Source organism: Musa acuminata, chromosome BXJ2-1, assembly GCF_036884655.1.
Source record: "Musa acuminata AAA Group cultivar baxijiao chromosome BXJ2-1, Cavendish_Baxijiao_AAA, whole genome shotgun sequence".
Lineage (NCBI taxonomy): Eukaryota > Viridiplantae > Streptophyta > Magnoliopsida > Zingiberales > Musaceae > Musa > Musa acuminata.
The window spans coordinates 6014580-6040165 of NC_088338.1; the positions used below are offsets into that span (position 1 = coordinate 6014580).

The 25586-nt window shown below is 42.9% G+C and overlaps 5 protein-coding genes across 7 annotated transcripts; 2 read left to right on the plus strand and 3 right to left on the minus strand.

Annotated features, from left to right (window-relative positions):
• Nucleotides 1-1437: 1437 nt before the first annotated feature.
• LOC135598624 (ethylene-responsive transcription factor 3-like) lies at nt 1438-2731 on the minus strand. Its single transcript, XM_065092713.1, has one exon. The coding sequence runs from the start codon at nt 2431-2433 to the stop codon at nt 1777-1779; it is 657 nt and encodes a 218-aa protein (XP_064948785.1). The 5' UTR covers nt 2434-2731; the 3' UTR covers nt 1438-1776.
• A 7007-nt stretch (nt 2732-9738) lies between these two features.
• On the plus strand, nt 9739-10269 carry LOC135597941 (uncharacterized). Its single transcript, XM_065091450.1, has one exon. It carries the CDS (start codon nt 9739-9741, stop codon nt 10267-10269), a length of 531 nt encoding a protein of 176 aa, XP_064947522.1.
• Nucleotides 10270-13008: 2739 nt separating this feature from the next.
• On the plus strand, nt 13009-14687 carry LOC103994603 (1-aminocyclopropane-1-carboxylate oxidase 1). Of its 2 annotated transcripts, XM_009414995.3 has the most exons (4): nt 13014-13407; nt 13495-13721; nt 13803-14136; nt 14222-14687. In XM_009414995.3, the coding sequence occupies exons 1-4, from the start codon at nt 13300-13302 to the stop codon at nt 14498-14500; spliced, it is 948 nt and encodes a 315-aa protein (XP_009413270.2). In that variant the 5' UTR covers nt 13014-13299; the 3' UTR covers nt 14501-14687. The 2 variants fall into 2 exon arrangements, with proteins under 2 accessions (XP_018679612.2, XP_009413270.2); XM_018824067.2 differs by having other exon boundaries at nt 13009-13407; nt 13495-14136.
• Nucleotides 14688-15804: 1117 nt separating this feature from the next.
• LOC135598617 (protein CLMP1-like) lies at nt 15805-19713 on the minus strand. Of its 2 annotated transcripts, none has more exons than XR_010481617.1 (2): nt 17030-19712; nt 15805-16118 (listed from the first exon to the last, which is right to left on the minus strand). XR_010481617.1 is itself a non-coding variant. In XM_065092701.1 (2 exons), the coding sequence occupies exons 1-2, from the start codon at nt 19630-19632 to the stop codon at nt 16098-16100; spliced, it is 2391 nt and encodes a 796-aa protein (XP_064948773.1). In that variant the 5' UTR covers nt 19633-19713; the 3' UTR covers nt 15805-16097. The 2 variants fall into 2 exon arrangements, 1 of the variants encoding a protein (XP_064948773.1); XM_065092701.1 differs by having other exon boundaries at nt 17263-19713.
• Nucleotides 19714-20556: 843 nt separating this feature from the next.
• On the minus strand, nt 20557-24677 carry LOC135598620 (plant UBX domain-containing protein 4-like). Its single transcript, XM_065092705.1, has 4 exons — nt 24132-24677; nt 23076-23361; nt 21210-21305; nt 20557-21127 (listed from the first exon to the last, which is right to left on the minus strand). The coding sequence occupies exons 1-4, from the start codon at nt 24644-24646 to the stop codon at nt 20747-20749; spliced, it is 1278 nt and encodes a 425-aa protein (XP_064948777.1). The 5' UTR covers nt 24647-24677; the 3' UTR covers nt 20557-20746.
• Nucleotides 24678-25586: the final 909 nt, after the last annotated feature.

Here is a 25586-nt window from a genome sequence, read left to right on the forward strand (position 1 = left end):
TTTCGAAGCACAAAACCTGCACCTCCGAGCTATGAAATGGCCTCAAAAGCCCCATCCATATTCAGCTTGATCCACTCCGCTGCAGGACGTGACCAACATACTTGAATAGAGCTTATCCCCAGTTGCAAAGGTTGCATCCCTGCAGGCCGGGTTACAGTAGAGCTGTCATACAAGTATGAAACAGCTTTATAGGCAATCAAAAGGGGACTAATACAGACATTTTGGAACACTACATCGTTCCGGGCTGTCCAGATCAACCATAGGCTGTAAGCGATAAGGCTAGCCGAGTAATTGGAAGAGGAAGGAAATAGGTCAGATCCCTCTTTCAGCCAGGACCCCTCCCCACAAGAATTGAAGATATTGAAATGCAAATGAAGTTTAGCCCGAAAGAAATCCCAAACTCTTAAGGAGAAGGGATGTTCAAAGAATACGTGTTGTTGACTGTCAGGTCCAGCCGAGCCAATTTGAAAACTAGAAACCACCACTTATTCCTAGTAAAGTACAGTGGAATAGGTAAACCTTGTATAAATGGATGGAATAGGAAATCATTGTATAAAATCCATTTTTTACGTAAAATTTTTTGCAAGAAGAAATCCAGGGCAAGTCCATTTTATGAAGACAGGAAACCAACTAACCGTGCAAGAATAATCTACCCTCAAGGCAGATGGCGGCCGTGAAAAATCATAAACAAGCAAAAATTTGTCTCACATAGAAACTTGGTATCAAGTATCTGATAATGCAATCAATATAATCTCAACCAAAATGGGAAGCAAAAAAAGAAAAGAACATGCTGGAAGCAAAAATATATTAGCATCATATTTGCAGATAACCACAAAATCAATATTCTCCTTGCAATAGCATAAACAAAACCAACACCAGCAGCTTAGATAAACTCCAAGAGCACCAGTTTTAGCAGAACAAAAAGAGGTTAAAGCAACCAAAACAGCATCCAACATCCCAACGATGCAATCATGGAATGCACTTATTACCAGAAATTATGCCCCATCAATTTGATCCTAAATGCCTACTCAATAGATTTATTGACCTTGTCTGGTAAGTAATCAAAAGATGAAATCCATAAAGAGCATTTGAGACATTACCAAACAATGCTGATGGATTATCATGTATATATATAATATAATCCAGATACTCCTACCAATCTAAATTTCCAACCTACTTATGACACAACCTCTCATCTGCAATCCACAGGAAGTCATCAAAATATTCATGGCATCAATGCAACCAGAAGAAAATAGCAATCGTTTAACATGGGCTAAGAACAACCATAAACCAGTTGAACTAGCATCTAAATGCATACATCCCTTTATCCATTTCCAGAAGATAGATCTACATATCAATACTGCCATGCCAAAAAAATCTCCCCTTGTTATCCTACAATGAACAGGATCGAACATGAAACATATGAGAGGTTAGAAATTTGATGGGGGAAAAGATAATCTTCGGCACTTCTTTTGGTCTTTTTTGTCATTTGATCGAATTAGATAGATATTTGTTTGTACAAGGAAAAAAAAGAAAAAAGAAACAGCAACAGATCTAAGAGATATCTCAGATCTGATCTGATACCACCCGATCCCTATATCCTCACCCCTCATAATAGCTTTCAGTCCTCAAATCCAGGCCCATACAAAAAGATCAAGTATAGAAATCATAAGATCGAAAGTGTTTATGAGAGTCGATAGGCGTAATGGTAAGAAGAGAAGCAAAAAAACCCATTTTTTTCCTATATTTCACTCTTCTCAACCGTGGGATTGAGCATCAAAGGCGGAGAACAGTATCGTGGAGATCATCGTCAGGGAGCGGGAGGAGGTTGAGATCGAAAGGCAGCGGCGGCCGGCACATCAACACGACATCGCCATCATCATCGATGACGGAGGAGGAGGAGCCGCAGTCGCTGTGGCAGTCGTCGTCGCCGTTGAGCACGCGCGGGGGAGGCGGTGGGTTGGCCTGCCTCTTGAGGATAGGTGGCCGGAGGCGGATAGGCGCCGCCGCAGACGGGAGCCGCGGCCCGCTGAATGACTCCACGGTGCTGCTGTGGCTGCTGGACGTTGGCCGCTGAGGGGGCGGCGGCGGCTGCGGGTAGTGCTGCTGACGATGATGGAAAGAGAAGTGGGCGGCGGCGGCGGCGGCGGGAAGAGCCGCTGGGGGGAACGGGGACGGGGGCGAAGGGAAGTTGGTCTTGGCCTTGGGACCTCGGAGGGCGATAGCAGCGGCGTCGTAGGCGCGGGCGGCGTCCTCGGCGGAGTCAAACGTGCCAAGCCACACTCGGGTCTTCTTCCAAGGGTCCCGGATCTCGGCGGCGAAGCGGCCCCATGGCCGCTTCCGCACGCCACGGAACCGCTTCTCCACTGCGATCGCACCACCGATCTGAGCCGCCGCCAGCGGGTCCACAGCTTGTGCGCTGCCCTTCCTCATCACCCACGACGGTATCGTCGACGGCAAGGGGATGCCCCAAAAAATAGGGTTTCTACTCACCGATCAAGGATTGGATCGGGGAAAGCAGGAGAAGAGGAATAGAAGCGGAGGAAGCCTAAAAGAGGAGTCTTGACGAAATCGCCATCCTTCGTAAATTTCTCCCTTGTTGGCCGTCGATCGCCCACGATCGTATCGACACGATCGACCTAATAACTTAGCTTTCTCCTCTTGTTCTTGGTCGGCGGTCTCGTTCTACCATCCGCTCCTCTCCGCTCCCCGGCTCGCCCTCCCCTTCTTCCACCGGCCTATTCTTTTATGGACTTCCTCCGTACATTTGTGCTGATGTGAAATGACCATAAAACCCTTCGTTTTTCTTCTTATTCTTCAAATTTCCGCTGCTATTCATTTATTTCTCGAGAAACGGCGAAGCTGCTCGATCGTCATGTCACGTAGAAGAACATCGAACGTGTTACCTATGCGCTTACCTTTCCTGTGATTGGAAGGAACGGCGGGCCAGGAGATGCGTCCGAGCAAGAGCAATGGAAGGGCTCGCAGAGAGAACCTGCTCGTTAGTCGTCATACGATGGAGACGGAGGGCAGGGAAGAAAGAGAGGGTCGGATCCAAACACGCGGCTCCGAATCGGGCTGGAATCCGATTCTCGTTCCAAGTGTAGCGTTCATTCGTCCGAAATTAACATGTTTTTCATTCCTCGGTTGTGATACGATCAATTTTGATCATTTATCGTATGTTGTATTACATATCTTGTATTTTATTTCATGTCTACGAGTAGAATTGCATTATTCCTTAATTTAGAGAAAATAAACTGCGATGAGAAAAGCAAAACTTTGATATCACATATCAAAAATCGAGAAATCGATCACATTATTAATTTGATTTTACATCCAAAGGTCTATGTTTCAATGACTTGTAAATATTATGTTTGAAGCTAGTCAAAGTCACTTCAATGTTGATTTTTTGCTTTTGATGGAACAAATGAAACCTAAATGTTTATACTGTTTAAATACACGAGAAACTAATCGAGTCTAAGGTCACTAATTCACTGGTCGGACCAGTGAGTGAATTGGTCGAACCGTATTTTTCTTCCCAAAATATAATAAATAATAATAATAATATAAATTTACTTCAAAAATATAAATAAATAAATAAATATGAAAAAAATAATTTAATTTTAAGAAAATATAATGTCAAATACATATCAAATGGGATGTCTTAATGAAGATGGAAAAAAAGAAATTAACGGGTTCATTTTTTTCTCTCATTAATTTTAATTTAAAATTGATATAAATCTCTCATAAAACAAATAATAAAAATATTTAAGTGAAGGGTATTTAAATTATTGTTATAAAATTGAACTGGGATTAAAAAAAATCGATCTGGTTAGTCAAATTTAATCTGATTTTTAAGAAAATTAATTCAATAATCGGACCGTAGCAATCTTCGATTTTTCCGGTCCAAGGATCGGATCCGAAACGAACCGTCTTGATCTACTGAAATGGATCCAAGCACACACCAACGGTCGAGATGTTCCGATATACCAATTCAATTTCTTGATTAGATTAAATTAACGATTAATTTCCAAGACCGGTTGAGTCCCATTCGGACATCATCATTGCCTATTACCTCCCCGGAGAGGCGAGGAAGAGACAGCCACCAAACCCGGCGAGAAGCCCGGCTTCGATGCCGATTGCTTAGTCTTCCTTCCCGTCTCCCCGTAAACGACCGCAGAAGCTTCGTGTGCGGACACGAAACGACCACTCCTAAGTGAAGTCCAATCGGCGCCGTCCATTTCCTCCCGCATCAAACAAATCACGACCGCCCACCCGTTGAGCTCGGGCGCGCCACGAAACTCTCCCGATGTTGAATGACGATGTTACCCTCATCCTAAATTAACTGGCAATCGGGACCCGATCGTCCAACCCAACGTAAAATCGACTCGGTGATTTGGACCGACATGTGAGGTTTCCACGTCGAACGCGTGGAAAGTGGTGCGGTCGCGGTGCCTTCTCCCTCACGATTCGAATAGAAATAATATCGCCACGCGATAGCCGGATGCACCGCCTCACCCACTACTATTCCCCCTTATTTTGATTCCCTCGACTCAGGCCAATGGAAGGGTGGTGGGGTCAGAGATGGCGATCCCACCGCCACCCACGTTGTTGCTTTGAATGGGAAGCAGCGGGGAAGCTCGCCTTTTCAACGAGGACAAAAAGGTCTCCTCCCCCGACTACTGGAATCATATTACAGGCATATGTATGCGGATGGATTGAGAGACGGATTGGGAGCAGTGGCTCGTATGGCCTCCACGTCGCCTAGTGTTCGGTGCCTTCTGTTTTTGAGCTAGTGGGAATTGCTGGAACCAAATGAACGAGTCGACGCAGCAGCTGCACCATCACCACCACCTCCTCCCTCTCCTCCGCCTCAAAGGGGGAGGAAATAGTACCCCGGTCAGGAAAACGACGCCAAAGGTTGGCGTTGGCGTTCAGCCCATGGCGGGCGTCTCCACCACGTCGTCTTTTGTGTGTTATGACGGGAAAAATTTTACTTCCTTTTTCGTGTTATTGACCGGCCTGCGCGCTCTCGTGACTGCAGCAGCGCATGTTCGCGCATTTAGTGTGCGAGGCAACGGCATGGGGTGGCCGGCGCTGGCTGCAGCTGAAGGCTTCAGAGTCGCAGGCTGGCCGGACCCAGCGGTCCGAGCCAGTGGAAGGTTGACACGTAGGCTCGTAAGCCTTTCTCGTGGGCCGAGGAGACACCGACCAGTCGTGGCTGGACCAACAGGGGAGGCCGACAGCCCCCAGCAGTCGCTGTCCTGCTAAATGGAGTCTGTTCCTTCTCTTCTTCGTCTTCTCTCTTTTTTACCTCTCGCGTTCGTTCACATACGGGGGTTGAAGAGTAATTTCGGTCTGTTCCTCGAGTATTCAACAGCAGTCACATCTCGTCATACGTTCTGCTTTCGGGTTATTTATTATGAGACGCAGAGGGGGAGGGAGATAAAGAAAGGAAAAGGGCGGTGGGTGCAGGAGGTGGGAATGAGTGGGGAAACCCGGGGTTGGTGGTTGGGGGATGGGGCCCAACATCCATCGCGTCTCGTGGTTCGCTCCGTCCGTCTGCTAGGTTGACCGGTCTTTTCATCCTCCTTTTTCTCTTTAACCCGCAAACTTTACCGTAACGCTCGCCGACAACCGTGCCGTCCCCGCCGGGGCCCACCGCCACTCCTCTCCCCCCACCGAGGACCTGACGTTGTGGCTAATGATGGGCCAACGGACACGCGTCCCAACCTTTTGTTTCGTCCTCTTCGAGGACCTATTCCTCTTGATGGTCATCGCCAGCTTTGCACGGTCCTCACCGGCGGGACGGGACGCACTGCCAATCTCAGGGGAGGAACGTGTTCCCTGGCTCAGTGGAGACAGGCGAGCCCGTGGCGTGGGCCGTGGCCCGCGTTCTTTTCAGCCCAAGCTGTGCGCTGCCACCCCGTCATTAATGAGCCGCAGTCATAGTAAAAACCGAGAGCGAAAACAGAGGTGCGTGTGTTGGTATGGCAATGTCAGGGCGGCATCACATACGTTTCCAAGTGACAAGGCCAATCAAATAAATAGTTCTCTAAAGGTTAATATTCTATCCAACACTTCAACATATATTTGTATATTCAAGTATCTCTTAAACTAAATGGCATCGATATTAGTATATGGAAGGTATGGAGTAGCAAAAATTAGGACACGAATTAGGTCAACGTTTCCTCCATTGTATTAGGCTTTAATTGAAATATGATGCTACATGCAAAATTCTTATGATAAAGAATCTGGACCGTCAAATCTCGTAGCACCTCATCCGTTGGTTCATCACATCCGTGAAAATACAAAGCACACGTCAGCGGTAATCTTCAGCGTCCTGGGCCTATCGCAGTATATTTTCCTAACAAAACGGCATCTGATTGCCATGTGTCGCGCATCAAGAATACACCGCTATTTTTGAACGGTCATGATGAGCCGGTGAAAGAAACAAATATTTCATCGCAATAGGTCAGGGTTCGTTATGCAGAAACTACACCCATATAAACCCCTCCCTCCTTCCTCTTCTGTTCGCGCTCAGCGTCGACGAAGCAGAAGGCGATCCCCTTCTTCCACAACTGATCACTGATGCCGACTAAGGTTTCATTCTCTCAGATCCAGTATCTTGTCGTACCTTACATGGCTCTTTGGACGAAAGGTTCGTGGGGTTCTGATGCGACTTCTAGACTAGCCATTGTTCCATGTATTTAGTTGTGTTTTTGAGATAATAATCCTGTGCTTCGGTTTACTGCTGTGGATTTGGTGCTGATGATTGCTCGGCGTTTGCTTTGGGGTTCTGATCGTTGTTTTGTGAACGATTTGATGCATCTTTGTTTTGTTCGCTTTACTTTTTCCATGACGATTTTGTTTGTGCGCTTTACTTTTGGTGGGTCTTGATGATTCGTTCTCCATTTCGGTTTATTGCTCCGTAGATGTCTGGTTGCTGATGAGATGAATAGATTTGCTTTGGAGAAGTTACCCTCCGTTTTGATAGTGGTTTGGATGTCCATGAGATGCCGAACCTTCTTTGCATGCTGATTAAGTACTAATTTTCACTTGGTATCAATATCCCAATTACAAGTCTGATAAAGTTTGTCCACGAACTTTCTCCTTATGCCCTAACCATCAACAGAATCCTTATGTGATCATCTTACATTAAATAATCATTGAAAAAAAGACTGAACTGAACCAGGAATCATGTAACAGCAACGTAGTAACTAACACATCACAAAATAAAAAACGGTGCTTCTAGAAAACAGAACTGTTATGCTGAATTGGATAGTGTAGCGGACAGTAGTCAAGGAGCCAAGCAAGTCCGTGTCTGAGGGAGTCCTTATACAATATAGCCATAATTGTCATTAGTAAGTTTCAATTGAAACATGCTCTAAGTAAATATTTTTATACAAAACTGAGGGAACGATCAACATAATATTTGATGCAGTGAGTGAGCAAGCAATTTGATAAAATTTTGGAAGAACTCTCAAGCAGAGAGATTGATCGATATAGTGCTTAGTAGGAAACACAACTACTGAGCTAAGTAGATAATTTGTAAAAGACCCAAATGACATCCTAGATAGCTCAAGACTTTTAGCTACAACAACACAGCATAGTTAGGTGAGATAGTCTAATGGAGTAAATTAAGTTAATTTATCCCTTAAATAATTAAATTAATTATTTAAGGGATGAATTAACTTAATTTCTATACATCTACTAGTGGAAACCCAAGTAAAATTTATACTCCAGTGAAAATAATTGTATCATACTAGAGATGTTATGTTTTGGGAGTGCTAGACATTATTTCGAGACAACAACAAGATGTCTAAAGGTACAAACCTTACGATGACGTTACAGTCCATTTCACTTGTACACCACACTAAAGATGCTTTGAGAGTGCTTGACATTGTTCGAAGACAGCTCAAGTCCTAAAGGAATAAATATTAAGGTGTACTAAAGCAACTTATCATTGTGAACAAACATGCATCTTTATTTATTATGCCCTTTTGTCTCTGGGTTTGTGTGTCGGTCACACACTCGTTCTTAAGTGGTTGTCACCTGAACCATGCTGACTTAGATGGTGGTCCCACTGACTTCCTTAGATTTCACTCGAGCTTTGCTCCACTCGGGGTAGTTCGTCACTAAACATGGATACTTGTGTTGATTGATGCATTTGTGCAGTTATCTTGCTGATGCTTTTGAAGGCTGGATTTCATCTAGTTTCACTTCTTTCCGCCGCTATGAATATGGCACCCTGTTCTGGATATGTTTTGCTGGTCAACCCGAATCTGCAGGATCATAAATAACCGATAAAATGAATTTAGTAAAAATAACGGATCGTAATTTTAATAGAAGATAAAATGAAGAAAAATTGTTAAATATAATGTGACTCTGTTGGGCGAAAATCCACAGATTTCCAGTTAGAGGAGGCAAGTAAATTAAAGTTACTAACCGGACGAGTTACCAAGATCTGAATTGTTTGTAAACTCCTTAAATAGAGAATAATAGATGGAAAAGGTTCCACATAGGAAAACCAAAATAGTTGGTTCACAACAGTTTGTCTTCGTGTGAGCAGTAGATATCCTGGTACAAGGAGAATTCTCTTTATGATGGATACTAGGGTTCTCTGCTATGAGCCATAATTACATGACTCGTTTCCTATCCTTCATTTCATGACATCGTTGTAATCCCTTATTTTCTTTGCCTTCGTTTCAGGTGGACTTCAGAGAGATTGGTAGTAGACTTCAGAGAGATTGGTAGTAGGAATCGATTTTAAGTCATCCCACTGGCTTTCCAAGCGCGATCACCGTCTTGGAATCCGTCTGTTAGGTCTTTGTTTCGGTACATAGCTGGGTCCTTGTATTTTGACAATGAATAGTAATGCCTTCGAGGAATGATTACCTCTGGTCGCGGGGATTAAGAAATATGCTCCAGGTATAACTTGCAAGCATTAGATGCACCGGGTGGTCGAATTTAACTCATTCCAATTCCCAGATGGCTGCTTGGCTTCAGCTTTGGTTGGCTGGGAGTAGGTAAATATTAAGGTGTGTATTAAAACCACAATCAATCTTTAGAAATTAGACTCAAGCAAACAATCAAATATAAAATAAACTCAAATTTTAATTAGAAATATCATAAACAATCTTTATATCAAACATATCATCAAAACAAAAATCAACTCGATCTTAAACGAGAAATCACAACTTATTTTGGATGGGAGGCTTTTAGGCGGGAAGGAGGATGAGCAAGTACGCTACTTCTCTTGCCCACCGTACCAGCTGGCTTCCACGTGGCGCTCGCCTCAATCCGCACGCCATCATGGTTGGCTTTGACTTCCTTGTGGCACTTGCCCACACATTTTTATCATTACTCTCCCATCATTTTACGACTATTGATCGAGTCCGGTGCCCTGCAAGTATTAAACAATGCCTTCTACTGCCTTCAATCACTCACACTCCCCCAACCCCAACCTGTTCTCCCTTGTGAGAAGCCAAAGCTTCTGATATTATCTTTATTCTTTCTTGCCGTCTTCTTCCGATCTATTTCGGCAGTTGGGCATTTAGCGCTGAGATTGGATGGAGAGGTGCGGAGGATAACGACGAGGCGGCGGCTGCACTGAGCTTTGTAAGTAGTGCTCATGCTGGTCTTCCTTCCATTTGTCGTTGCTATTTTTGTGTGCGTGGAGTTCCAGTAGCATGCAAGAGTTATAAGAGGCGGAGCGAAGCAGAGCGGAACCCAGAAATGGAGGCGGAGCGGATCAGGAGGAGAAAGTGGAAGAGCCTCAAGGAGCGGTTGTCGCTTATGGGCTGCTGCGCCAGCGGTTGGGGGCTCCGCGCCTCCAATCCGACCACCATCACGATTAACGACGAGGAGGAGGCGGAGGAGTACGGAATCCACCGAAACCATAGAGAAGAGCAGGCGGAGGAGGCGGGGTCGGGGGAGGCAGTGGAGATGAACCTGGCGGCCGCGTTGGCCGCGGAGCGGCAGTACCGGGCGATTTCCGCCGCGGCGGACGAGAGGCTGGAGCAGGATGAGGCGGAGGGAGTGGAACGGGTGTCGCTGATGAGACTATTGGAAGAAGGAGAGGAGAATAGAGGCGGGGGAGGAGACGGGTGGTGTTGGTGCTGCGTGTGCATGGGGCGGCGGAAGGGGGCGGCGTTCATACCGTGCGGGCACACCTTCTGCCGGGTGTGTGCGCGGGAGATGTGGGTGAACCGCGGCTCCTGCCCCCTCTGCAACCGGCCGATCGTCGACATCCTCGATATCTTTTAAATCAACGGCTGCTGCTGCTTCACGCCCCCAAATCCCTTTCTGCTTCCACTATGCTACGTGATATGACGAAAAAGATGAGACCAGGGAAAAGTGATCTCCGATTACTTCTGTTTTGCTCTCTGGTTATTGTCTTTGTTCTTTCTTGAATGAATCGGATTAAAGCAGCCGTTTTATCATGTTGGGAGAAGTATGACAAGTCATGAGAGCACTACCGCCGGATCCAATCTGGCTTTCCATCAATATCAAAGCTCTCCATCGGAGAAAGGATCAATGAATGAAATTGAGAATTCAATCCAGTTGGTCCCTCGTCAACTTAAACAATTCGTTCAGATCTGATTTTAGCCAATCATTCGGACCTAATCCAATCGTTACACATCTGTTCTTACCTAATCTCAAATAATTTTGTCATGTCTAACCTCCAAGCTTTCCAACCTAGTTTTAACTTCGTTCTTGCTTTTTCCCTATAAATTACACAGGGATTTGGGAGTTTTCTCAATCTTATATGTTGATATCACTTTAAATGTTGTAGAACTAAATATTTTTCTCTAGGCCTAAATTCCAGTGCTATAGATCATCATCTCTTTTACCTACTTGCACGCAGCGACGTTTAGCATTGTTTCCATGTTAAGCCCGACAACGGCAGCCGATTGGATGGGTCGGTGTTGGGCTGTAACATATTTCAGTGAACAAGAATGGCCTGTTTCTTGCAATTCCAATAATCATGAACTTGTTCCGGAGGAGTTGATCTGATGATTCGTGGAGTTAAAACCTTTTAAAGAATCCGAGCGTACGGCTGGAATTCCTAACTTCGACTGTGGTTTTTTGAGATATATGTCAATCGTACTCGAACCTCTAATCTGATTTCTCAATCTCCTCAATTCTCAATCTCATCATGATTTTGAGGATTAATTATATATTATCTCCCTAATCAATTATTTTTAATTTTTATATTTTTAAAAATTATATTAAGTTTTTTATATTTATGAAGATATAATATTTAATCTCATTTTTTCTTATATTATCGATCTTGCTAATGGAAATATAATGTGTTCAAGGTGCATTACTATGTAATATACTCAAGGTGCATGATTACGTAAAGATAAATCCACTATCGTAGAGGCATAAGATAAAATATGTTTAAGGCGCATGAGTCGAGAAAACTCGGTCTGCATAAAGAAAAATCTATCATGGTAGAAGTATAAGATAAAATGTGCTTGAGGCACATGAGTCAGGAAAACCTAACTCGCGTAAAGAGAAATCTATCATAAAAGAAATATAAGATAAAATGTGTCCAAGATACGTGAGTTAAAAAAACTTGATCCGCATAAAGAGAAATCTGTTATGTTAGAGGTATAAGATAGAATGTGTCCAAGGTGTTTGAGTCAAAAAAATTTGACCCACATAAAGAGAAATCTACCACGGCGAAAGCATAATATAAAATATGCTTGAGATGTATGGATCGAGTAAACCCAACCTGCATGAAGAAAAATATATTACGATAAAAACACGAGATACAATATGCCCAAGGCATATACGTCGAGAAGACTCAACCTGTAAGAAAAATTTCCTAATGCTCACGTGTTGAATAAAGTAAACATTACACTTCGACCCTCTCTCGAAAGAGCCTTGAGACAATCACAAGCTTCCTTCTTTCTATTTATGATTAAAATAATAATTACAAACTTCTTTCTCATCATTTATAACGAGAAAGATATCATAAGCTCATTCATGCTCTCAGGAATAAAAGCTTATCTTTAACACAAAAAAACGAAAAACTTGATTATTCACGTTCGTACTCATATATATCAAGTTATTAACTTAATTATCAAAGAGATAGGATTGGAAAATCTTTCGGAACCTCAGTCGTAGGTGACATTTAAAGGCTTCTACGTTTTCACGTTCTCCCTCTAGCAGAGGAGAATCACAACGCACCTTTACAAAATGTCGAGTGACTTCTTTTGGTGCCAGAGGTTAGGTTGGTAGGGATTTTTTTTATCGCTAACCTGCACAAAGGTGCCACAAGTGCTCGTTGAGTTCGAGCTTGTGATGCGCTAGCTCTTTTTATCTCTTTGTTTTCCTTTTTCTTTTTTTTTCATCATTCACGTGGCACAGTCAAGCTGCATGCATGGTGGTCATTTATCACTTAGGACAAAAAGAAAAAGATCTATGCAGGATTAATTATATATTATCATTTATAATTAATTATCTTTTAATATTTTAATCTTTATATTTGTAAAAATTATATTAAAATTTTTATATTTATGAAAATAAAATATTTAATCTCATTTGTTTCTTCTTATGTTTTTACTGATGGATGAGGGGAAACGTGGTTAAATATTTCACTTTTATTTTTTAAAAAATATAAGATCTAGTATACTAGATGTAACTAATTATAGAGATAATCTATAATTAACCCTCTATAATTAACAAGACTCATAATGATATGAATGCTAGTCATTCATCACCTAAGACCAAAAATAAAAATCATATGCACTAGAAGAAATATTTACTCATAACGATATGTCTTAACCATCCAATTTAATGGATATCAACGAGTGATTGTAGTTACAATGAGAAGATCATGTAAAACTTTTAAAGATCAAACTATTATTGAACTGATTCAAGCCAAACCGGTTTTGGATAGTTCCGTTCCGATTCCGGTTCGGTATTTTTCTTCTAAAGGCTCCGTATCTCCGTCAGATCACCCGAGCAGCGCCATGTGCAGATAAAAGAAACAAGTACCGATCGGAAATAACACGCCACTGCAATTTCTCCGAGTCACGCTACAACAGTAGCTCTCTGCAATTCGCACATACAGACACCGATCCTTCCAACCTCACAATAGCAGCAGCTACGCGCGAGGCTTCTTCCCCTCCCCCACCCCCCATCACACCGACCCAAAGGTCGACGACAAAGATGGTGGGGGCTCGGAACATGGGATCCAATACTCCCACCACGAGCGCTGTTCTCTTCCCCGGTGGCTATATATAAGTAGCAACGTGGAGTGACGAGTGGGAATAGACAAAGGAAATGGCGTGCTCCTTCCCGGTCCTCGACTTGGAGAAGCTCCGTGGAGAGGAGAGAGAGCAGGCCATGGACCTCCTTCGTGACGCTTGCGAGAAATGGGGCTTCTTTGAGGTGCTCTCATTCTTTTACGTGAACAAGTTGATGCCCACGAGCATTTGAAGCTAATTATCATGGCTTTCCATTTGCTTGCTGATGTAGCTGCTCAACCATGGGATCTCGCATGAGCTGATGGACGAGGTGGAGAGGCGGACCAAAGCGCACTACGAGCAATGCAGGGAGCAAAAGTTCAAACAGTTGGCGTGCAAGGCTCTCAAGAGCGGACCCGGGACGGATGTCACCGACATGGACTGGGAGAGCACCTTCTTCCTGCGCCATCTCCCCGCCTCCAACATGTCCGACTTCCCAGACATGGACGAGGAGTACCGGTACCGCTTCGATTTCCTTCGTTACAGCGCACCCCCCACCACCATCGACTGTAGTCTGCCCCGACTAACCTTCGCCTTCAGGAAGGCGATGAGGGAATTCGCGACGGGGTTAGAGAAGCTGGCGGAGCGTCTTCTCGATCTGCTCTGCGAGAACCTCGGCCTGGAGGAGGGTTACCTCAAGAACGCCTTCTACGGATCCAAAGGTCCGAACTTTGGCACCAAGGTGAGCAACTACCCGCCATGCCCTCGCCCGGAGCTGATCCACGGCCTGCGAGCCCACACCGACGCCGGCGGCATCATCTTGCTCTTCCAAGACGACCGCGTCAGCGGCCTCCAGCTTTTCAAGGATGGCCAGTGGATCGACGTGCCGCCCATGCACCACTCCATCGTGGTCAACCTCGGAGATCAGATAGAGGTCTTCTCTCTCTCTCTCTCTCTCTCTCTCTCTCTCTCTCTCTGTGCGGGACAAAAGATCAAACAACATGAGGGCGTTCATGCAGGTGATCACGAACGGCAAGTACAAGAGCGTGCTGCACCGGGTGGTGGCTCGGAGCGACGGCAACAGGATGTCGATCGCCTCCTTCTACAACCCGGGCGGCGACGCCGTCATCTACCCCGCGCCCTCCCTGGTCCAGAAGGAAGCGGAGGCGTACCCGAGGTTTGTGTTCGAGGACTATATGAAGCTCTACGTCACGCAAAAGTTTCAAGCGAAGCAGCCCAGGTTTGAAGCAATGAAGGCCACGGTAACAGTCAATGGCCAACCTACGCCTACACCTTAGGACACCACGACGTCTCACGTGGAGATGCCACCATCTATTAGAATGTGGCATCCAATTGTGGAAATAATAAGCGAAGCACTATGAACGTGGCTTTTTTTAGTCTCGAGGGTTATGTCGTCGATCCAATTTTCCACTTCTTTGCCAACACTATTTTCTAATTAAATATATCAATGTCGAATAGCTCTAACTATAGTTTGATTCAAATCGGGTTGAAACTAAAACCGAATCCATCAACCGGTCGTTGATTTCAAATTGAATTGAAATCGAATCTGGATGATTCAATTAAGGTTCTTAGGTTTGAGAAACCAGAACCAACAGTTCCAGTTCCAATTCAAATCATCGATGACATGATAAAAAATAAATTATAATTTTTTTTCATATTTTAAATTATTTTTAAATTAATAATTATAAAACAAAACATCAAAACAGAGATGTTAAATATTGACAATTAGAGTAAAAAAAATCACTTTCAACTTATTTTAGTCTAGATTGGGCAATATTATGTTCTTGACATACGAAACAAAGTGAGAAAAATGAATCTCATGGTAACCAACATGTCAATTGAGAATGCAAGAGTCTAAATATCTAAATCATAATTCATCTTATTGATATGTACCGATTAACTATTGATACAAATCATGATACAGAATATATCGACAGATCAATATGATAGATCAATATCCATATCGATCCCTTGTCGAATCGATACGTACAACCCGTACCAAGCAGTATACGGTAGTATGACAAATCTTAATCTAGACTTACAACTACCTATGTACTATATCATCATGTAGATAATTCTTTAAAATGAACTTTGATGGTATCATAGGATAAAAACAATTAAGTGATTAGGAGTGCAGAACAATTTAGAGCAGATAAAGTAATGATATAATTCAGCTTCTTTAATGTTGTCATAAACTTCTATTCTTATCCCTGTGGAGCAAGTTTTCTGAAATAAGAATTTGATGAGCAATGTCGAACCCATTGCAGCTCTTAAAATCAGAGAGAGAAAATTCAGTGTCAGAATGTACTATATTGATTTTAACTTCTGAGAAGGGTATCATCCAGCATGAGATACTCCTAACTTCAGCCAGGCAAACATTTTAAGTTGCACAATGGTAAACTATAGACGACAATGCTATATAATATGACTTATGGCAACATAAGGAATTCTTCTGGTGGATAAGCTGTCAGATGATCCCAATAATTTCATGCACTATACTCAACCTCATGCATTTTACCAGTACGATAATGCATTTTACCAGTACGATACAGCAAGTAAATCCTAGGTTTGAACTACAGTATTTGAACTGTAAGAAACAAGTATCTTTAATAGTAAGTTTAGAGAAGAAAATGTACCAACATAACAAGTTGTCTCATGGTTTTGAAATCTCAGTACATCCCAGAATGTTAGATGAAGCTAACAGAAGTAGAACATGTCTCACCAAGACCACCATTGCTATGGAGTACGGCATGATCAGACAATTATGCAACATAAATAACTGGCTAAAAAGATGAATTTTGACAAACAGATGATTGAGTACCTCAGCACATCCTAACATCTGCAAACACAGCAAGCTATTGTCTCTGAATTGTCTCAATACATCCCAGGTGATATCTACATCAAAAATCAAATGAACACTATCTCAGAGGCAAGATAATCGCTGAGAGAAAAGATACAAGCCTTTTTAACAAGATACAGAAAAGAACACCATAACTTACAAAATCAGAAATCCTCAATAATATTAACTTACTAACCTACTAATGCTTAGTGACCCAATATACAAGGAGGATCTAGCAAGCAAATAATTGATATTTCGGTCATTCTTGTTCATTTTCAAAATGCTTTTTGATGGATAAGATACTCTATAAAAGCCAGCCAATTCCTCCACCTGATCTGGCAGAAGCACTAAGTAGTTGCCATATTGACCTGCTATGATGCTGTGCAACTCCAGAGTCTTCATGGTTAGGCACACAACAATTTGATTCTTAGGCAAACAATGCTATAAAATAATTCCTCATAGTAATTTTAAGCCCAGAGTACCCCAATAATATAACAGAATAGTCCCCCATTCATACTCTTTGGTTCTCCATTTAAATGTTTATTGCCTCCAAAAATTTTGCAAAAGATGTATGCTTTAGAAAGGCAATACTTTCAACAAGAAATAAATGATCTCATCTCATTCACTTCATTTCTCGTTTTCCAAGTCATATTCTTTATCAAAATCTCAAACGGCATAGAAAACAAGCTTGCTTTCACCGTCTATAATGACAACCAAGGAAATGCATGATCTATTATCACCTATGACATCCCAGTAAAAGCACACAAGTGGATACATCACTTGCAATAATTTATAATAAAAAATATATTAAAGAATCATGAGGATCCACGTTCCACTCTTGAGAGGAGATAAATGCAATTTAAACGAGAAATGCATACACTCCTATTCATTAGGTTCATGTGTTAAGTTTTTGTCTCAATCAAGAAACAAAAGAGGTTTCATGTAGATCTTTTTCGAGACTAAATACCTCAGTCAAAAAAGCACCAACTTCCTTCAGCAAAAAGCAGAAGCATTGAACCACAAGGAAAGGCAACATTGCCACACCAGGGACTAAGAGAACCTTGCTGAACTGTTAAGATAGTCCTTCATCCAAGCCAAGAAGATCTACCATCTCAATTTAAAAACTCTGTTATAACCAAACATGCAAGTCCTACGATGTCAATTCTCCAGCATGTGCTTATCCTCATCTTTGGAATTTACCTCTGAAGCAGTGGTGCTCGAACTTGTCACTTTCTTCTCATCACACTCGGCTTCAGTTTCACAGGAAGCATGTTTCTTCAGAACTGTAGATATGTCTCCTTCAGAAGCCCCAGCTAGCGTAAATCTTTCAACAGCAGCATCAAGATTCTTTTTCCAGTTGCCAAATCCAAGCTTAAACTCAAGTTGTGATCGCTCAAAGAGCATGTTACCCCAAAACAGATGTATCTGAGATCTCATTGCTGCAGCTTGCTCTGCTGCTTCATCGGCTGACAACTCAGCCTGACCATCTATTGCTTTCTGTTTCTTCCTCTTCTTTAACAACTCATCCTCCTTGCTTTTTCCAAGGTCTTTAAGCTCACTAATCCTTTGCTCCTCCACTTTCTCCCACATCTCAGTAGCAGACTTCATCTTCTCCTCTGCACTATCAAAAAGTCTGATTGTTTCTGAAGAGTCCCATGTTGACAGATCCACATTCTTAGCCAAGACAAAGGACCAATGGAGCTTTGCAGTTTCAAACTGCTGCTGCCCCAAAGCAAGCAACCCTTCATAAAAGTCGGGCTTGATTTGAAGCGCCTCCTCATACTTTTGCCCAGCAAGAGCATATCTCTCCCGCACCCAATCATATGCTGTTTGAAGTTGAGCAGCCATAACTTCTTTGGGTGAAGCCTCATCCAGGGGGATGCGTTTTCGTGCAGCACACATGTGCACATTCCCCCAGTTGAAGAAGGCCAGTGCTGCCACCTCCTGGAACTTAGCAGCTGCCATGTCAAAGAGTCCTTGGGCTTCCTCTCCCGTAATTGTCTCCTCGAGTGCCTCAGAGCACAGCTCCATTCCCAGTTCGTGCAAGTCTAAGTGGGCATCAGGGTCTATTCCAACTTGATTCCTGAACAGATGAGCAAATTCGAACAACCAATCATCAATCTCAGCCTCCTTACACTCAGCATGGCCACATCCGTTGTTTGCATCCTCACCGTTATCTTTTGCAACTTCTTCTGCCTCTGAGCCTATCTTTACGACATCATTGTTTACTGCTTCAGCAATGGAGTCCCCATTTGATGAATCTGACACACTCTGATCAGTCTTTATCAACCCCTCATCCTCCGGCATCTTCTCCTCTTCTTCTTGAATCAGAGGTTCTTGCTCAGGGAACACCTCCACGATGTGCAACCTCAACAGTTGTAGTTTATCATCCATATCCATTCCAGTACCATCCTTTTTGTCTTTCTTATTGAGCTCATCGACAGAAGACTCGGCCAATCTTAACTCGGCAGTGCTGGTCACAGTCACGAGATCACCATCGGCATCCTTGTACTTTATCAGCACCGACTTGGACGATGGAAACCTATTCGCTACAATCTCCCTTAGAACCTTGAAGCTACAATACGCTGGCATCTGACCAAGCCTTATATCATGGTCATACACGAGCTTCAGCGGCCTCCATCGGTTTACCACCGTTCTCAAAGAAGGCTCCTTTCCAGCGCTTTGCTGTGAACCGTCAACGGGTGAACCAACCAGCACTGGTTGCGATGAGGCCTCCGCACTAGACGGCTTAGAAAGAAGCTGCCGAGGGGGTTTAGTGTCAGGACCATTAAAAAGAGCAGGTGAGGTCGGTGGGTGGTGGTTTTGAGAAGAGGAGGTCGGCTTATTGGCCGTCATGGAATTCTGTGGATTCTGTGCAGAGGGCGATGACTTCTTGGGGCGGGCGGGGAGGCAGGGTCCGAGACCCGCGACCGGGGCGCCAACTCGAACAGCGGAGGCGCCGAGGGCCGCAGGCGAGGGACGACTACCGGGATCGGCGGCGGCAGGGGCGGAGGGGGCGAGGGCGGCGCGGAGGCGGCGGGCAAGGTCTAGGGCGTCGGAGTGGGAGGGGTCCTGGTCGAGCAGCGCATGGACGTCCTGGAGAGCGACGTCGTAGCGGCGGAGGGCCTCGAGAGCGCGGGCACGCCGGAGGAGGGCGCGGGGGAAACCCGGTTGCGCCTGGAGGGCGAGCGAGCACTCGGCGGCGACGGCCTCGTGGTCCACGGGGCGCATCTGCATGAGGCAGGCCGCGCGATTGCTGTGGAAGACGGCGCGGTCTGCGTGGCTGCGGGGGGTGAGCTTGAGGGCCATCTCGTACTGCCGGAGCGCGCCCGCATAATCCTTGGCCTGGAATAGCCGGTTGCCCTCTTCCTTGAGACCGTGGGCGCGCTTCAATAGGAGGGAGAGGTCGATCTCCACGACCCCGTTGGAGGCGGCCGTCGGTGGCGGCGGCGGATGTGGCGACGCTGGGGCGGCGGGGGCGGGGGCGGGGGCCGGGGCGGTGGCGGTGGCGGTGGCGGCCACGGCAGGAGCGGTCGCGTTCTTCTTCTTTCGGCCACCGGACTTCCCCATTCTTCTCTGTGCCGATGATTGGAGAGAAGGGAACGGGGTTTCGGGTCAGGAAAGTGGCGAATGGATCCTTCCCTATATGTAATGTCTCTTTTCTCCCTATTTATAGAATGCAAGTGTAACCCTATCGAACGAATGGGGGAGATGACGATGATGATGAAGCTCGGAGCGGCTGTGTCATTTCCAGAACGTTCCGTAGGCTCGGCCCAAATCGCACACTGGTGGTTCCATTCTGGACTCGGATCTGATCGAGGTTGACCCAACTCGATCTGGCCCGAATTGGATCATACTTTGACGGATTGGCTGGCCCTAATTGTGGCTGCATAAGAATTTGGTTCCGCCACGAGACCGATAGATACCAGACAAGCCACTTATGTTACTAAACCCGACTCCGAAGTCCCATATCCAACAAATGGATTTAGCTAGGTTGGATTATGTTATCATTCTGGAATGTCTGTCGATAACATCCCATGATATGATTCATTGTAACCTTATTATAAAGACTGAAAAATGAAAATGATTTTATATAAAGCTTCCATGAGTATGTTACAATTAACAATAGATTAAATATTTTAGGCACTCATCAAATCGATCAACTATACAAACAAGAATTAGCAAGAGAGATTTAAGGAAACGATGAAAAGAGAAGGAAATATGAAGTATACGTTGTAATGTGTCAAAAGAAATCCTGATATCATATAGAACGAGAGATGAATTTAATACGTTGTTTACGAAGAGATTGATCAAAAACGGTGAGCCTCCATGCCATAAGACACTCCAAACATTTCATTCACTGAAACCTAAAAGCAAAAAGAGAACAGCATATATTGCTCACAGAACTTCCCTAATACATAGATTAATATAGCTGCATCGATATCATTTGTACGGCTTAATAAAATACTGCAAACATCCACAAAAAACCGCATCTTGAGGATTTACGCAACATGATTAACAAAATTATAGGTAATAGAAATGTATCATCTCAACACCAAACAACAAATTCCAAATCATTCAGTAACAGTTCTAAAAGTCTGAAAGCATCCGATAGGACACAGGCTATGCCTAGTCTTTAGTAGTTTAGGTGCTCCTAAATAGCAACACTAATGCACGAAATCAATCAACCTTTTTGAATAATAACCGAGTTGGCAAGTCCTGCTTCCTCGATTGTCTTACCGACATCATTCAGCTGCTTGGGTGGAAAACCAACAGTTTGTAGCTGGTAAGTTCTCGCTGAACCAGGCCTTGATGCATCGATGAATGCCCGAATGTCACCTATTGTATGATGAGTATTAAAGCGTGCAACCATGCGAGTGCCATCCGCTAACCTTAGCTGAATTGAAGTGGACGGCATAGATTCATCAACTGAAAGGCCGAAAGACGAAGGCACTGCACTGGACGCAGCATTATCCACAGTAGGTTCAGTCACAGAACTGTCAGAAGATCCACCAGCAAGTGTCCTTCCTACACCTTGGAATGGAGTGAGGCGTCTTGCAGGTTCCTGTCGAAGAGTGAAAATTTGGGGCATGATACCTCAGTGTATAATGAAACACGTATAAAGTCAATATTCAAAGTATACATACTGGGCAATTTTCTTCCCTCCGAATGAGATTGACATTAACCATAGACCTCCGATCTGCTGGTTCAAGTTCTTTAGGGCATTCAGACTTTCTAATGCTCTGCAAATCAAAATCGTGGTTGTGATCTTATCATTAGAATAGAAATAACAGGACAATTCTTGCAATTTCTTTTGAAAATCTTAAAAAACTATTCAAGGATTGAAGCAAATTTGGTCTCAAGGACGATGTGTTGAGCAAAGTGCTAGACCTATAACATTCTGCCCAAAATGTATATTAAGTTGTTAGCACATAAATTGCCGATCTATTAGGAAATTTAGCCCTTATTTCTGTTTTCTTTGTAATTTTGAACTTGAGTATCAACAAGCATTCAATCAGCAACAGAACTAATTAAATTTGCTTCACTGGTTATTTCCTTTTAAAAATTGACTTAGTTAAAGGTGTGGTTTACACAGCCACATGTGACACACAGCCTTTTGAGATTATCTTCCCCACTTGAAACTTTTGAAGATCATTTACGAGGGACGAGGCCAAAAGTAATTTCCATCTGATAGTACACATACAGCTTGTAAGGCATCATTTATTCTCACATTAAATGTAATTAACAGACTGATTGGTATGCAACGAGAGTTTCTACAAGTCACTTGGGCTTGAGTATCTTGGGTTATGTGGTGAAAAACACATTCTATTCATAATATTATCTAAATGAACACGTAAATTTCATCAATACAGGGCCATAACAATTAGTATTGTAGTGATTATATTACCATGAGTATTGATGGACAGTCCAAGAGAGATATTACGGAGCAGAGACATCACCAGTGCCCAGGGTTTCTGACACCTATTAGGGAATGATTACAGGATACAATTTGAGCCTTACAAGGACAACTTAATTTTTAAGGGGAGATACTGTGATGTCCTTATGTTTTCCACATTAAAAATAAATAGGGGATTGGATCGGCAGAGAAAGCTTAATGGACCTGCCACTAGTAACTAGAGCTTCAACATTTTTAGCCACATGTTCAAGGCTCATCCTATCTAAATGATTGAGATAGTAAGTCCATCTGGTATAGTCACACTAGTACTATTTTCTGAAAGATGGTTTCATGATAATGAGAAGCCTACATCAATGACATATGAGACCTACCCCGGTTTAACAAAGAGGTGAGATTTGATTTCTGTTAATTCTGTGCACATTTAAGTTGACCTATATAAATAATCTTTGTTGATTCTGTGCATGTTTAGTTGATATTTTATTACAAAAATTGTTGGATAGCAATGTGGAACACACTATCCATGACCTGTAAGGCATTCTTCTGGTTCCTTATTATAATGTGATATCATATTCATTGATTCTCTTTCATCTAGAGCACTGTGTAACCTCTAAATTCCCCTTGATCTTTCTCATATATAACTGTTACCCTACACTAAACCTATTCAGTATAAAACCCAATGTCCTTACTCTTTCACATCAGAGTCCAATAAGTGAATGACATTGTTAAGAAAAGAAAGTAGAAGATAACCAATCTCAGATTTACCAGACTTTGACTGAATTCATTTTTCAATGACCCATAAATAATGCTGCTTCATTCATTGTTAAAAGTCAAACCCAAATGTATAATGATCACATCAAACTAAAGATCATTGGAACTAACATAAGAATTCAAAGCATCATCCAATATATGAACTTTATGCAGAAGAAGATGCAGATCTAATCAAGATTATAGTTAACATTACATCACAAATAAGATCACTGATCCTGATTCACAGAATGATAACCTGCAACTTTAAAACCTTAAAAGGAAACAGTTTTAAGAAATAAATAAATTGATTAAAAACAAATCAAAAGAATAGGATATGTATTTATTTTACCTCTAAGAAGGACGCATTCTCAGGATCATCAAACCTCCTTAATGGACCATCATTCACAGTAAATCCATTCCTCCAGAAATAGATATTGTGCACAACATTTTCAGGCTGTTGGGGAGCAGGTGGTACTGATTCACCTGTCAATAACCTACCAGTTCCAGTAAAACTTCTAGAACTAGAGGATTGCTGAGGCTCAAAAGGTCCCTGCATGGCTCCCATCTGCCTAGCTTGCTCAAATATTGCATCAACATCATTGCCACCTTTTGAAGGATCTTGAACAAGCATACCACTGCACAACAATTAAATGGAGTGAAGCAGAACCATTGGTATTTTTATATGCATAATAAGTTTATGAAGTACATATGTCTAAGGAATGGTTATATTTTGGTGATCATGTTAAGCTTTTTGCAAGGAATAGTACCTACAACATATAAATACATCATTGGAACATGAAACAGATCTATTCCACACAAAACGTCAGGCTAAACACAATTGCATTCATTTTCATCTTCTTTTATCAACAATTTATTTTGACAACATAAATATTCCCAAATATGCAATGTGCAAGGGCCAAAACTTATAATTTCGTACAAAAATATCTTATAAATATAACACTATGCTAGAAGTTATGCAATCTCTCCAGTACTTAATCCGTCTCTCCTTATAAACCAAAAGTTGGAAATGGGTGGCTTTATATGCTCTCAATCGGAAAGATATGTCTGCATAAACGCAAGGTAATATCATAATGTAAAATCCCGTGGAACGTTCCTGCGTTCATTTCTCTCCCAAACTTACAACACTTCACTCAGTTCAATAATTATCTTATATCGTCATTCTAATAGAATACATAGCTTGAGATCTTAAAAGAACATATCAATAAAATTTGTTTGGAATACGCATCAAATTAAAACGCTTTCCTAATTTTTGATATCCTTCTTTACCCATTTTTTTGGTTTCAGAGCCTACCAATGCTCGATGTCCCCAAACAACTGATCTAATATTCACATATATCATTCCTACTGAAATCAGGTGAAAAAACAGATTAATGGAAATTTCAACCTCTTCTCGCCGCCAGTGTAGTACTCTTGTGGTCCATCGGAGTCGCTATCGGAGCCCGGATCAGAACTCCGGTTCAGATCGGCTAGGGTTCGGATGGTCGGCCGGCTGCCGGACGGTTTGGAAGGCTTCTTATCCCCTCTGGAACCCATCGCGGTCGAGGATCCACTAAGAGCAGCGGCAGAGGCAGAAGAACGAGTCACCCGCGCGGTCGGTGCAGCGGCGGCGCCGGTGGAACGAGTCACACGCGGGGGCGGTACGGCTGCGGGAGCGGCGACTTCCTGAGGTATGTAGTCCTCGTCCTGGTCGGCGGGGTCGTCGTCGTGGTCTTGGGGTTGGCGGTGCTGGTGGGAATCGGAGTTGTCGTCGTAAAAGGAGAGGATGGCAGAATCGAGGACCCAATCGTGGCTCTCGAGGAAGAAAAGAGCTTCCTCTCGGGTAGAGGCGGTGATACCCAGGAACGTCTCTACCAGGCTTCTCTTCTCTTCATCCTCCAAGCTCCTGCCACGCCCCTCCATCGCCCCCCTTACCCTCAGCCCTCGGCCCTTCTTGACCGATGGAATCGTGTTTGCTTGGATCTCACGGCAGCGGTACACGAGAATGGGCCGTGGATCGATGCTATTGGGCTGGTCCATCGCGTAAGTGCTAATGCACCGTATCCGTTCCAAGGAAACGGATCAGGGCTCGAAATGGGATATCAGTTACGTGTACGATCGATCTGAACTTGACTTAAGGGGTTGATTGTAAATATCGCAGCGGATCATATTTTGTCGTTACTCGGATCTACACGACCAGATTAAATCGGACTTGCGAATCTTTTGAAGATAGAATTCAAATTTTAAGGATGTCAGCTAATGTAATTGGTAATTGATAGTAACCATTTAAAATATTCAAATGGAAAAATAAATGCATGAGGACACTGCAGTTTTGAATAAAATAAATATATACTTCAAATTCATAATATCCGCATCAAATATGTAGGTAGTTGATTTTGAATTAGAATATAATATAATTCGCAACTGGATTTTTTTTGGAATATTTGTGCTCATCCGATTTGTATAAATTGGATTCACAATTTTTTTTTTTAATGAAGTTTGGAATGAATTCAGATAATAAAAGAAAAACAGAGACATTTAGATAATTAATTGAGTTTAAATTCAGGTGGAATGAAATTCCAAGTTACCAATACATGTTGCTATTCTCAATTGAAAGTTTTAGTATTAATCTGTTGTTAACCCAATGGTATTCAATCTCAGGCAGATACTTGCAGAACATAATTTGTCAATCTAGTGGAAACAATATATATGACCAGATTACTATTTATTGGATCAATTGTAAAGAACTTATAAAAAAATAATATGCCAAATAAAATCACCACTATATTATTTCCTAATTAATGAGCTTCAATCACCTTAGTTAGTGATAATAGATCTGTCATAATCTACATGAACTCATAAT